Source organism: Nuphar pumila, chromosome 13 (assembly GCF_984573655.1).
Source record: "Nuphar pumila chromosome 13, dmNupPumi1.hap1.1, whole genome shotgun sequence".
Classification (NCBI taxonomy): domain Eukaryota; kingdom Viridiplantae; phylum Streptophyta; class Magnoliopsida; order Nymphaeales; family Nymphaeaceae; genus Nuphar; species Nuphar pumila.
This window is the reverse complement of record NC_143261.1, coordinates 52,094,306-52,109,032: the sequence shown is the minus strand read 5'-3', so window position 1 is coordinate 52,109,032 and position 14,727 is coordinate 52,094,306. Positions and strand designations below refer to the sequence as shown.

The 14,727-nt window shown below is 38.5% G+C and overlaps 1 protein-coding gene across 1 annotated transcript; it reads left to right on the top strand.

The window, feature by feature from the left end:
• Positions 1-271: 271 nt before the first annotated feature.
• LOC149818372 (zinc finger protein CONSTANS-LIKE 9-like) lies at positions 272-9,453 on the top strand. Its single transcript, XM_089985732.1, has 5 exons — positions 272-420; positions 2,085-2,822; positions 4,991-5,218; positions 6,831-7,189; positions 8,516-9,453. The coding sequence occupies exons 2-5, from the start codon at positions 2,145-2,147 to the stop codon at positions 8,634-8,636; spliced, it is 1,386 nt and encodes a 461-aa protein (XP_089841858.1). The 5' UTR covers positions 272-420; positions 2,085-2,144; the 3' UTR covers positions 8,637-9,453.
• Positions 9,454-14,727: the final 5,274 nt, after the last annotated feature.

Here is a 14,727-nt window from a genome sequence, read left to right as displayed (position 1 = left end):
CACTGCGACGTGAGCACGTGCGTCACTCGTACAACGATCGGCTGAAGATGCGGGAGGCAAAGAAACGGAAAAAGGGCATGCGAAGTCATTATCTATAACTTTCGTGGGCTGTCTTGTAGTTTCCTCTTAGTTATACTTTTCGTCCACTGTTCACGCGCTGGCCCGGATGACCCCTTGTCCTTTTCTCTCTCTCTCTCTCATTTATTTTCGTTTTGTTTAAATTTTTTATTCTCTCAAGGCAAAAGGCAAAAGGCAAAAGGCAAAAGGCAAAAGGCAAAAGGCAAAAGGCGAAAAGCCTGTGTACAGAGCTTTGTCTATCTTCTCATCATCCGATATTTTTTGTTCTCTTTTTCATTTTCATTTTTTTTCCGCTCGCGGGAATTCCGACGACTCGCTGTGATCTTCTTTCTTCTCTTTTAGGTACGATCTTTAATTAGTTACTGGTCAGTTATTGTACTTTTTGTTGCATTTTCTGCGTTTTGATTCGTCTTAGCGCTATTTTCCCCGTTTTCGGTGTTTTTTTAAATGTTTTTGGTGTTTATTTGCTGAGTTCTTGTGTAGGTTTTGGATTCGTTAAGAGTTAGTCGAGATCTGATGGGATTTGCAGTTTTTTTCGTTTTTTATGGCTTTTTGTGCTCGGATTTGAGTGTAACGATTTGAGTTGGCGTTCGGTAAGATAAAGTAAGGTTTATGTGTAGAATCGGCAACCGGGAACGTAAATTTTAGCTCAGCGTGTTTGGATTTGTCTCCAAATTTCTGAATTTCGGGGAAACGCAGTGCTTGTTGTGGAAAATCCAGCAAAATCCTGTTTTTTCCTGCGAAGAGTTAATATTTGTAGTTAGGGATTGCTTGAATCTGTTGAATTCTGTCGATTAAAGGTGCTTATCGTGGAAAATAGGTGAAATAGGTGCTAGTGTTTAATATAGCGGTCGCTTTTGGATTTTGGTTAAATTTCTATCTGGAGATCTTCCGAATCACGTGGAATTATGGTGAATTATGTCGGAATATGTTGTCGTTTAATAGTTGATATATATAATTTTTCTAGTTTGAGGTTTTAGATTTTTTTTCGTAAATTTTGTGAGATTTAGGCATTCATCAAAGCCTTTTTTGTTCGAAGTATAACGCAGATTTTTATTTATAAATCGTGACAGTGGAGCTTTTGCGTTGGCTTTGTATGAGAAAAGTTCAGCTTATAGATTTTTTCTCTTTGGAAAATTGTTTTGCTTTTATCTTTCTGAACACGATTTTATCTACACATCTATCAAAATCATTGAGATGAGGTATGATATTACCTTTTTTAAAAATTTTCTCAAGGTGCTTCTACAATTTATGTTTATTGAGGCCCTGATTTTCAGTTGAAGATCTAAATCTCAATTCTGAATAGAGATTCCAATTTCCAAATAATTTTCTTGTGAAAATTGGTCAATCTCCCATATCAGTGAGATTTGGTCCTTTTATTAATTATCAAGATTTAAGGATTTAAAAATTCAAGGAAACTTGTAATTTAGTTTTGTTGAGTTCAAAAGTGGACTGCTATATTCATAAGGAATTGTAGCATTTCTGAGAATGATGAGGATCAAGCTTCTTGTTGGAATGCTCAAATGATGTCTTGAATTGTCAGCTAATGCACTTTTTTTTTCATCCATTAGCCATGAAAACTACATAATACGTGAGAAACTAAGACTTTCCTTCTCCTAGAGAAAAGCTTCATAAGAAATAAACAATTCTGACTAAGTTTTCTGCTATCTCACTTTCTGGTGCAGCCTTGCTTAAATATTCATCTACTAGTCTATGTTTGGTACTCTATTTTATTGCCGTTCGCTTCTCATATATAAGTTGCAAGATCTTACATGTTTACTCTGAGCTAGCTTGTTGGTTGTCTCATTTTGTTTTTGTCTTCTCAGCAGTAATAAATAGACATTGTACAAGAAGAATGGTGCATTTTATTTTGGTTTGTTGAACTGGTTTATGATTGTTGACATGAAGTGTTAGAGGTTGAATATTATTCAACTAAGTGATATTCTTAGATAGTGGTTTTAAGACAATGACTAATCAAGATTTGGAAACTGGAATCACTTTCTTAGGTTGTGAAAATCTTCAAGTAAGGCTATCATGGTGGTATTACTAAATGAAGAAGCTGCAACATGATTGAGGTTGATGACAAATCTATTATCTTGTGGATAGAAGAAGTCTCTGATTTCATCTGCCCTCTGAATTGTCAGAATACTAACAGGAAAATGGGTGTTATTTGTGACTTCTGTCGAGAGCAAAGATCTGTAGTGTACTGCAAATCAGATGTTGCTTGCCTATGTCTTTCATGTGACCGTAATGTTCATTCAGCGAATGCACTTTCTCAGCGTCATTCTCGAACATTGTTATGTGATGGATGCAATTCACAGCCAGCTAGAGTCAGGTGTATTGAAGAAAAGATGTCATTTTGTCAAAATTGTGACTGGAATAGACATGGTGGTTCAGCCACAGCTACAGAACACAAGAGACAAGTAATAAGTTCTTATGCTGGCTGTCCTGCTGCTGCAGAACTTTCTAGAATCTGGTCCTTTGTCCTCGAATTGCCTTCTTCTAGGGATTCCAAATGTGAAGAAGGGATGCCATTGGCAAGCATTGATGAGAATAGTGTCAGCAATTGTTGGGAACCTTCAAGCAGCAACACTTTGGAACTAACCATGCCTAGCAAACTAAGTGAACTGGAAGCTGCAGATAAAACAAGTTTTTGGATGGAATCTTCTCCATTGCCCCCTCTGAACTCTATGCCATTTGGTGTGGATCAGCAAGGTGGAATAATGGACTCTGCTATGCCCAAGGTGAGTCATCATGGTGATTCTTTTGTTATATGTATTCAAATGATGTTATATGAAAGTATGAGTCTTGTGGCATGTTCTTAATTGCAAGATATTTAATGTGTTGCATTGTTCTTGTGAGATATGCATGCAATATTATCTATGATTCTATATTAGTTGATGTTTGATGATGTCTTATGCGGTTCATAGAGACATAAATGCTTCATATGTGATTTTGTGTAATTCGTCATTATTTCATGTGATATGATTTTTTTAGAATTTTTACTATTTTTTCTGATTTTTCTTGAATTTTTGGAAATTTTTTATTAAAAATTTATGATATGTTTACAATACGGGTAACAATACGATACTTACAACCTTGTAAATGTTAGCACCATACTATGTCACACATACACTTCACTTAGCATGCATGTCCCGTATCAACACGGCACGACACTCGGTCACTTCATGGACATGATAGGACACTTCATTGACATAGTCAAATATGCACTATTACAAAAAAAAAATAATAATTTACCAAAATGACACCTAACTTATCAGCTTTTTTTAAAAAATTACCCAACATTTTGGTTGTACATTGATTCAACCACCTATTTTCTCTTAATGCATTTCAAATACCTGACAAGTGTAAACTGGAATTTTTGTTCTCTATGAAACAATCAAGTATATGTCAACTTATGTTTTTTCAAACAACCCAACAATGGGGGTATCCTAATCACTTGGTTTGATTAAACAAAGGGTCAATTGAATGGCTTCGTGACCAAGTGTGCCTTTGAAACCTGAATTTATAAAGGCACGTGCTAAATGTAATAACCCAAATGTTAACGGTTTTTGTAAATAGCTGAAAAGTTAGATGGATTTATGCAAATTACTCGTTCGTTTTTCTCCTAAATGAAACACTTGTTATAAGGGAAGGGACAAATATCATTGTCTTTGACTTCAACCTAGCAAAGATAGAAGGAAACATGCATTAAAGATGATACTGCATTACATATCGCAAATACTCACTACTGGCTTCAGTGGTAAGTATAGGTATCGGATGTACTAAAGGTCCTCTTTTTGTACTTGGTTTCACCCTGTATCCTTCAGTATATGCTGTACAAGGCATGAGAGAAACGAGACCTGAATTGGCAAACAAGTGAAAAATCGATACTTCAAAGCCAGTTGATAGTTGGTATTTGTAGTGCAATATACACAAGAAATAGTGGAGGGATGTGAAAATGTGGCGATGGGCCGAATTATACATGCATAGAGAAAACTCACATTAAACAACTTCATTGGAACTGAATTGTGTATCCAGTAGCTGCAACATGATGTGAAGGCCTGAAACTATCAACCAAGAAATAGACTGACATATCTGAAAAAACAGCACTAAGATATGAGGGGCATGTTTTGGAAGCTGTGCTGCAGCTATTCAATGGACAAGGTCAAGTAAAATGTTACAGAGATGGCAGTAAGCCAGTAATCCTAGAAGTGTAGGATGATTACCTGTGCTGTTTCTTACACAGTGCTAGGAGTTCCTCTAAAGATCTGATGGACTGGCAATGAGGCAGTACCATATAGTTTTGCCAGTGAGTACTTGACGTGTCCTGTGTTAGGATGTCCATGGTATGTCATGACTTATCTTTTCTCCCCTTTTTGTATCAATATGTGCACCTCTTTATTTGCTTGAGGCCATATTTATCTTGTTCCAAATTCTTGTATATTGTGCCAGATACATAGGTATATGTTAGCCTTTCTTCACATTTCTGATTCTTTTTACCCTTTGATTTTGTTAAGAAATTTACCTTGTGTGTTCCTCAATTTCATTATGTCAGGTTCATCTTTTTCTTGTGGTACAACCTCTTCGTTTTTAGTCTCTTATAAGGAACTTTGAGTCAAACTTGTGCATCTTGTAAATTTGCTTTTCTTATTGAAACAAGAGAGCTAGACATATTTTCAGGTAACTTGAAGCATTGTTTGTTTTTCATTTTAGTAGTTTCTTTCTGTAACGTTTATATTTGGAGCTTCTAGTAACCGGCTTTCATATGAAGAAAACTCGATTATTGTTATCTATATTTGCATGCCTATTAGCTGTTAAAATTTCATATGACATTTGTGTGACTGGTTGAGCTTCATTGCAGTTTGTTATTTTCAAAGAACTTCAAAAAATTTGCTGATGCTACATGCAGTTATCATGTGATGGAATGAAAGACATTGGAATCTTTGAGGATGCTGAACTATATGAAGATTTCAATATGGGTGATGTAGACTTAAGCTTCGAGAATTATGAAGAACTCTTTGGAAATTCTCAGAATAACTCTCAACTTCCTTTTGAGGATGGTGGTGCTGATAGGCTGTTCTGGGGAAAAAATGTTTCTGCTGCTGATTCAAATGGCCAAAATGAGATTTCCCTAGAGGTTTTTACTATGGCTCCTCATGCTCCTGTTTGCTTGACTGCTATAACCATGTTAATGATATTTATATCTTGTACTTGTGAACTACATTCATTATCCAGATCTTATTGATTGGCATATACCTAAATGGATATATGAAGCTAATGGCATTACCTGACTCACAGGGACACTCCATTTTACTCATATTCTGTCCTCTTATATACCGCTTTTAATGGAAAATCACTTAAGGATGGTATGTCACATGTCCCTTTTTCTGTGTCCCTGTGAAATAGCAGCTGCTAGCTTATTTAGACTGAGATCAGTTTGCCCATCTCACCGCATGTCTGAGTTGAGAATCTAATAAATGGATCACCTCATCAACTTTTGCTAAGTCATAAATGCTACATGTGGGAATCTGACATGCTTGAATCCGTATCTTCCTCTGAAGTGGGCCATGATTTCTAAACATTGTTACATGTAGTTTAAACGTGACATATAATGGTACAAAATCATGCTCATATTTTAATGAAAAAATCATGCAGTGAGTATGTCATCAACACCAGTCAAATCTTCTCATGATACTATGATGTAAAGGCATAATGTTTCTTGGATGGTTTTGGGCACTGCACCTGTTCTGGGGTTAGTCATATCTGCTCTTTACTTAACATCTGTATGTGCTTGTCTGAATTTGGCAGTTGTTTGGGAGAACAAGTGAAAGCATAGATGACTTTAACTAGACAAACTTTCATCTTGAAGAAATCATGATGTGATTGCTAGATACTTCATGTTGACATGGAACAAGGGCTCATATTAGCGTATGAGCTAGATTACAAGCCGACAGTATTCATTCCTTACTGGGAAATAAATAACGATTTTAAAAGTCCCTCCTCACTCAGACAGATGGACCTTTCATTTTTTTGGTTAAGCAAGCTGGGGGATAACCCTCATGGGATTCGAGCCTGAGACCCTTGGTTATGATGGTGTGACGACCTAACCATCCAGCTATCTCATTCAACCTCCATTGCAAGAGATGGACTTGAATGAACAATTGGTAGTTCTTCATGAAATTACTAATGCCTTTTATCTCAGACATATGAACTAGAAATATGGTACTTTTTGGTACACATCATTGTAGAATAGTTCTTCAACCTTGCGTGCACTTTGCATTTTTTCAGACATTTGTAAAATGAGAATAATCTTGTTACTGCTAGTTTTATCTACAGGGATGAGTTAATGATTGTGATCATGGGCTATAATTCAATTTAAATACTCCTCTTTAACACCTGGTTTGTCTAGAATCTATTTGTTTTGGGATAAGCAGTATGCTGGCTTCTCTAGAATCTATTTGTTTTGGGATAAGCAGTATGCTGGCTTCACTGTAGAAAACACGATGGTTCAATAAGTTATTCATGCAATCAAAGGCCCAGTTGACATTTGGAAAGGATAAACTTAAACTTTGCTGCTGCAACAGAAACTGTGGTGACCATTTTCCACCTGACTTCATTGGTCTTGAGATAGGAGAAGAGCAATGGATTACTGAATATTTTATTTGTTGGTTATTCATAATAATTGGATTTGCTGCTGCTTTTATGCAGAAAGACTAAACCACCATTCTTCAATGTGTTTTCCTGATCAGGCTTGCTCTTCAGCCGCAGACCCTGCAGCAATTGAAGAGCCCCTTCTTGCTGGTCCATCAAAAAAATTGCAAACTGCAAGCAGAAGTGTGGTCTCTGATTCAGCAATGCCAAATCCTGGCCTTGACACTGATACAAGCCTTTGTATTCAACCAAGGCAAGCATGCTCAAGTTTGTCACTTCCATTTTCAACATTAAGTGGTGAAAGCAGTGCTGGAGATTATCATGATGGTGGGATATCATCCATGCTTCTCATGGGAGAACCTCCTTGGTTTCCCACTGCTGGTCCAGATAACTCGCATACTCAAGCTAGCAGAGACAGTGCTGTCATGCGTTATAAAGAAAAGAAAAAGACTCGCAAGTAAGTGTTGTTAATTGAAACAGTAGCATAAAGTTTGAACTTATTAGCTGATCATTACCCATTTACTATCATTTCCTTACAGAAAAACGCTAGCTGATTAAGAATTCTAAGGGCTAGTTTGTTTCATGAAAACAGTGACCGCTTTTATATGAAAATGGCTGCTCTTCCTGACATTTAAACAAACAGCTTTGCAGGAAAATGCAGGGCTCATGCATTGCCTACGTAGCAGTGCATTGAGTCCCACATTTTCCATCAGGGTTCATCATTTCATACGAAATGGCTTCCCCACTGGGAGGGGTTGGAAGCCATTTCATATGAAAAAGGGGCACACTGTGGTTTTTCAAACCATGTGACATCAAAGGGGATTCGATCCTCTCCCATGTAACAAACGGTACCCTAAACTAAATTGGTTCATATAATGCTGTTTTAGGAATGAAGGTTGAAACATTTGGTCAATTTCAGAAATTGTTGGTCTGTGTGCAACTCATGGATATTTGTGTAGGTGTGATTTTAATCTGACATCCACTAATTTTGAAAATGACAAGCATGTTTTGCAAATGAAATGCATAGAAAATGTCCCTAAATGTTGAACAACATTGCGCTATGTTTGAATGTGAGGGCAGTGAACATAAGTGGGTCCAAGGTGACCTATTCTAGTCTTTTTCTTTCTTTCTTCTTCTGCATGCTTTAAAAATGACTTGCAGCTGTGCCAAAAAAGGTTTTTGCTTCTAGAAAAGTTCAAACTACCATTAATTTTTCTTTTCTTTTCATACTATTATCTTAAGCTTTAACAGTATCCTTCGTACCATAGGTTTTTGGCATTTAAATTGTGTGCCTGTCCATGCGGCTGAAGGATAGATGGTTGGGTTGGTAGTGGGTGGGTATATCCTCTTCCAAGTAAAATTTTTGCCTCTGATTATTCTTGAATTTGTCAAAGGGCCTGACTACCTGAGACTATATCCTATCCTTTTATTTCTTTTCCTCATGATCAACCAATCATAAAGTCCTACAGGTGGTCTTTACGCAGCTTGGCTTGACTGCCTGAGACTATATCCTACCCCTGAATTTCTTTTCATCCTTAGGATCATCTAATCATGAGATCCTCCAGATGGTCTTTACATATCTTGGTACAGTGTACCATTTGGTATGAGTTGTTAATGCAGCTAATGATTTATGCCAATTGTATTTATTTATCTCCAATAGTGAACTAATCATGATATTATTAGCTGCATTAGCTCAGAGTCGGGATTCAGAGTTTTTAGACAGTGTGAGGCTGGTAATCGGTTTCTCCCGTGCATTTGATTTATTTATCTAAATCTTGAACAGGTTTGAAAAAAAGATACGATATGCTTCTCGCAAGGCAAGGGCCGATGTCAGAAAGCGTGTGAAGGGGCGGTTTGTGAAGGCTGGTGAGGCCTATGACTATGACCCATTATGTCAGACATGAAGCCTTCTGAAAGGAGCACAACATCCTTGATTAATTGCAGAATGAAATGGCTTATAATGGACTCAAAATTTAGTGTAGACTTATGTACCACTTCTGTATGTTTCCAGCTTGGAATTCTTTGGATCTATGCCAGGACTATACAAAGAGATATGCCACCTTGATTGTTCTACTGCAAAAAAAAAGACAGCGATTTAGGAGCTGTACGAGGTCTACATGTTGGGTGTCGAGATCGATATTGATGCCTACGTTTTACCTTGCCACAGATAAAGTTCTTTCTTTTTGGTATATGGAGAATGAAAGAGGAAATAAAACAGTAACAGCCTCTAAAGAGAAGGCTTAGGATATTCTGGTGTAGGCTGACCATTGGAATCAAAGGAAAAGAAAAGAGAAAAAAGATTAGTATACAAGAGGATTTTATGCAGCATAACTTAAAATTCAAAATGTTTACTTTTTTTCAGGTGGCATTATCCCCTGAATGAAGCTTGGATCTCTGTTTTCATAATCTCAAATTGAAAACCAAAAAACAGGCAAATGGAACCACAGGAGAACTGGAGGGCTCAGTTTTGAATTTCTTGCTGGAAGATAGTTTACTTGTTTCTCAAAACCTCAACAAAATTTTGATGTTCTTCAGTCAATGTTGTAAATATTTTTCATTGATTTTTGGAGAAAACTCATATCTGAAATTATGGTCCTTACAGCTTCTTCATTTGGTGCTAGCAAGAACTACGAGTATATATTACTATTGTAATTGGTCTGAGTTCATGTAAAATACTTAATTCATTGTCTTTATGGGTACATTTTGGTGACTCCTTGTAAACTGGTGTATTATTTTATCGTTTTTGCATTGTATTCTTGGTCGCATATGGAGAAACATAAACAAATTGGATGGTGCATAATCTTTGTTTTGGTTTTTAAGGCTCTGTTTGGGAGCCGCTGTTGGGAGCATTGATGGCAGAGCTGATAAAATCTGTGGATTTGGCAACATCATTTTCACGAGGACGTTGTTGAAATCCGCCTGTTTATAACACCATCACCCTTCCCAGTCTCCCCTCTCAAAACGGTGTCTTCAATCGACGGAGATGCTTGGGATTTAGTGAATCCCGGAAAAGGGCAGACAATCAATGCCTGCCCATCTAGATTAATGTAGCAACTATCCTTATCTTATTTTTTAAATCGCGAACTTGCACAATGAGGCCATTTTTAGTGTGAAAAGGTCAGGTGCAATATGATTGCATAAATATTTGTGCATTAAGCACCTGATTGCCCTCCGGGGACAGGCATGTCCCCCTTTCTTTATTGCCAAAACCTGGATTCTATCGGTTGGCCAGGGATGAGAGGGTGGTGTATGTTCTCCCTCGATGATTCACACTGAATCCCACGTCTGTGTTCGGGGTCTGAATGGGCATCACGTATACAAGCACATGGGGCTCGTATTTCCGTGTATGTTGACATCACTTAACATTAGAGTCTGGTGTGGTTGCAAAGACTTCAGTACCCTTTCTTGTTATTCTTCTCATAAAGCGATGGTTTGAGAAAATAACAAAAATGCCCTTCATTCAAAAAAGAAAAAACAAACAGTTCAAAAAAAGGACAAACATGTCCTCCATCCAGAAAGTCGAGGATGATGTTGACTCTTCAAAGTCTTCTTCTTCTTTCTTCGTAAAACACTGTAAAACCCTCTCTCTCTTTAGAGAAGAAATCAAGGGAGACAAATAGTTCTCCCTGGAGAAGGCCATGAACATCAACCCTCTCACTCTCTCTCCCTTCTCTCTCTACTTCTGTGCACATCCAACAGACGATCCTACATTGCTCCATCAAACACCGACTGACCTGCACACTGACTGTAGCATCGTTGAACTTGATAAGTTATGGAGCCTGATTCATAGTTTTTGCCCTTACAGGAGGGGGTTTGGGGGCTCCTCTCAGCGTGGGTAACATCATTCAACTTGATGAGTTGTGGGGCTTGATTTAGAGTTTTTGCCCTTACAGGAGGGGGGTTCGGGGGCTCCCCCCCGGCGCGGATCCCGCTGCGCGGTCAACGGGCATGGGTCAGGGGGGCGCCCCTGGCGGGGGGCAGCGCCCTCCGGACCAAAACTTTTTTGGGACCTTCTAACAACGATTTGTAGTATTATCGGGCTTTCCTACAACGATTTGTAGTATTTTTGGGTCTCCAACGAGCCCCACAACGATTTATAGTGTTATCCGGCTTTTCAACAATGATTTGTAGTGTCTTCCGCAAATCACTATAGCGATTTATAGTGTTTTGAGGTCTCCAACGAGCCCCACAACGATTTATAGTGTTATCCGACTTTTCAACATCGATTTGTAGTGTCTTTCGCAAATCACTATAGCGATTTATAGTGTTGTTGAATCTCACTATAGCGATTTGTAGTGTTATTCAGTAAGCAAATCGCTGTAAATCACTACCCGAATTAGGACCAACTTGTCAGGGTCATATCTCCCTAACCGGAGGTCATATTCCAAATCCGTAAAAAAGTGGTGTCTTCGTTATTGAGTCTAGTTTATTCCTGTAAATTTTCAACGATTTCTATTATCATTTCATTCCTCATTTTAACTAAAAAACAGACTCTTATTATTATGTGTTATTTGAGTTGCACAACACCATTCTTGCTTGACATCCACATCTTGATTCTGGCATGCTCCTTGTTGGATTTTCCATTGATTTCTTCCAACCTTGCTTGGAATAAACATATGTCTTTCTCACCACGACACCCTGTGCATTTTTTGACTACGACATCCGGGACCCGCGCCGGGGGGAGCCCTCAGACCTCCCTCCTGTAAGGGCAAAAACTCTGAATCAGGCTCCATAATGAATCAAGTTGAACGATGCTATCCACGCTGGGAGGAGCCTCCAAACCCTCCTCCTATAAGGGCAAAAACTCTAAATCAAACTCCACAACTGATCAAGTTGAATGATGCTACCCACGCTGGGAGGAGCCCTCAGACCCCCCTTCTGTAAGGGTAAAAACTCTGAATTAGACTCCATAACTCTTCAAGTTGAATGATGCTACCCACATTGGGAGGAGCCCCCATACCCCTCTCCTGTAAGGGTAAAAACTCCGAATCAGGATCTACAACTCATTTAGTTGAATGATGCTACCCACGCTGAAGGGAACCCCCAAACCCTCCTCCTGTAAGGGTAAAAACTCTGAATCAGGCTCCACAACAGTCAATGTGCAGGCCAGACGGTGCTTGATGGAACAATATAGGATCTTCTGCTCGATGTGCACAGAAGCAGAAAGAGAAGGGGGAGAGTGAGTGAGAGAGTTGATGTTCATAGCTTCCTTCAGGGGAGATTTCTTTCTCGGATAATCCTGCAGTGCAGAGATTGGGTCTTAAATAATCATCTTCAGGGCACTTAAGTCTTTACAACCACTCCTTTTCTAGAATCGCCATTTTTTTTGGCACCAATGGAGGAGAGGGTACTTAAGTCTTTGCAATCACATCAAACTCCAACGCTAATTAATGCTGACAAACATGGGGATACGAGACACACATGCTTACATACGTGGTGCTCTTTGGGACCCCCTGAAGATGAGATGTAGCTTACTGGCCTGTTCGGGGGGGAACATATAACCTGCTTCGGCCAGGGATCGGATCATGCCCACCCATTGACACACCTAATATCATCCCGAGCAATATATCTAAGAGTTTAGTTGGAACCATTTCTTTTTAGCCCAAGTTCTTCAATTTTTTTTTGAATTTATAACCTGAAGAAATCGCACCCAGCACGAAGACTTGGTCACAGTGGCTCAGCCTGCCATATCTACGGTCATCGTGCCAGCAGCGTAAAACTCTGAGGCTAGGACCCTTGCCCCAAACCCTATGCTACGCATTGGCTTGCGCAAGAGGGGCGACACCCATAAGAATCGAATCTTGACTGCCCCTACTAATAGCCAAGCCCCCCCACCCCACTAAGCCAACCTCCCTTGGGGCAAGTTCTCCAACTTTTCATCAAACATTTTTGACAATCAACATATATTTTTGTATTTAAAAGCGAAAAGGTTGTTACTTGTGATTAGGGGTGGGCAATCAACCTGGCAGCTCCATGGGCCAAGCCAACCTGGCATCCATGGGCCAGGTTTGGGCCATGATTTTAGGCCCGGGCCCGTTAGGTACCGTACCAAAATTTGGCTCGTTATATCGTAGGCCAGCTCGATGGGCTTGAGTTATTTATCGAAATTTTAATAATATAAAATTTTAAAAAATCACTATTACATTGTAACATGAATAACTATTATTATTTATCTAATTAATTGCATGAAAACTTGTTATTTGTTAATTATTACTATTAGGTCCGCTTCATATTGGCCCATTGGGCCAATGGCCCGGGCCATGGGCTTCTCTTCAAACCTAAGCCCATTAAGAATCCGGCCAAAACCTGGCCCGTTAGTAAATTTTCCGGGGCAGATGCCCACCCCTACTTGTGACTGTTGCCAATTAAACCAAAACAACAAAAAGAAAACCTAAAGTATATTATAAAGTACTGATTAAGGCCCGCTTCTACAATCTTATACCATTCTAAAAAGTCCAAAAATAGAAGTCTTGAGTTCGTACACTAAAGATCATTCAGAAAAAACTTTCTATAAATGGAACGATGATCTTCTAGTGAACCTCTAAAAGATAACGCCTCCCTAAGCCGTGCATGTTAGTCACCAAGAATTGCTTTCCACCCAAAGTAGGGATGTAAAGGGTGGGATCCAACCAGGGTCCGAACTGGATCTGACCCACATTACTGGATCTGGATAGCATATCAAATCTGGTTCTGATTTGAAGTAGATAAAGTTGGGTCTATTCAGATCTGGATCACAATCAGATGAGCATATATGGATGGGTTTGAGTAGGAATTGGGTCAAACCTGAGCGTTTTATCTTTTTACTTAAAAAAATCAATGGATTTTATCCGTCTCCACCATATCCAGTAGTGCTCATTTGTGAACTGGATCCTGAACTTCATTGTAAAATTCCAGTCAGATCTGGATCTATTACTGAACCCACTCTTACCAATGGACGGTTGATTATGCCCAACCTTCCCAAGTATTAATCAAACTCGCATGCTTTCTGTTCAGATCCGTGTTAAACCAGAACAGGATGAATGTTCGTTTTGCTTTACAATGGATAACTTAGAGAAAAGGAAGGCACTAAACTACAAGTTGACAGTACTTCATTAGTTAGATTAAAGCGAAAAAGATCCAATATAAGAAAGGAACTGGAAAAATACATGAATAAAATGTACTATAAGTTGGTATCAAATTTGTATATGTCAACCTTTGAGTAAAAATAACATCATTACTACAAGGACAATTTTTTGTTAAGACTACCGAATAGAATATATTCATTATTATTACAATAATATTTGATTTAATATGGGTGTTATTATTTTAATTTTTGGGTATTTTTATAAAAAATATACAATAAAATATTACTTGATAGCATCGTGTCAATTTTCTAGGGCTTCACAATGAGTCTGGTAAGCCCCAACTTGTCCTGGGTCTGGATCATTTAAGCCCTGCTGTAGATCGTATGACTTAGAATGTGAACCGAGCTTGAGCACCAAGCCGAGGCTCCTTCCACAAATGAGCCAAGCTTGGTCAACGTACAGCGCTTGACTGAGCTTGGGTAGTCCGGTTAGGCTTGCTTAATAGTGTTAAGAAAAAATAAAAGAAAAAGTTGTTGGGGGGTTTTGTCTCAAAAGTATTGAGTTAGAACCTAGGATTGTCTACCTATTTCACTAGTATACCCAAGTCAGTCATTGTTTATTTATTCCTAAAAGTTTAGTCCTATACTTTTAATTGAGTGAGAATTTTAGTTGGATTTAAATAATAGGGAGTTGCATTTATGAGTAAGTCTTGTTGGGGGGCATGTGATTTAGATTTAGACTTTGGATTTAGATTTGATTTTAGACTTGGGTTTGGGTCTAATCTAGCTCAGCTCATTTGGTTTGGTCTTGGTCAATCTTGAACTTTGACCATTATTTTTAGATTCTGGGATGATTTTATCCCCAAAACCAACACTGATCTTCTTCATCATTGACTGACCCATTTATGAGCCTTGACCAATCATTTATTAAT

Coding starts and splice junctions, on each gene's coding strand:
- LOC149818372 (XM_089985732.1), top strand. CDS start 2,145: ATGATTGAGGTTGATGACAAATCTATTATCTTGTGGATAGAAGAAGTC. Junction 2,823..4,990: donor TGGACTCTGCTATGCCCAAG/GTGAGTCATCAT, acceptor TGCTACATGCAG/TTATCATGTGATGGAATGAA. Junction 5,219..6,830: donor AAAATGAGATTTCCCTAGAG/GTTTTTACTATG, acceptor TTTCCTGATCAG/GCTTGCTCTTCAGCCGCAGA.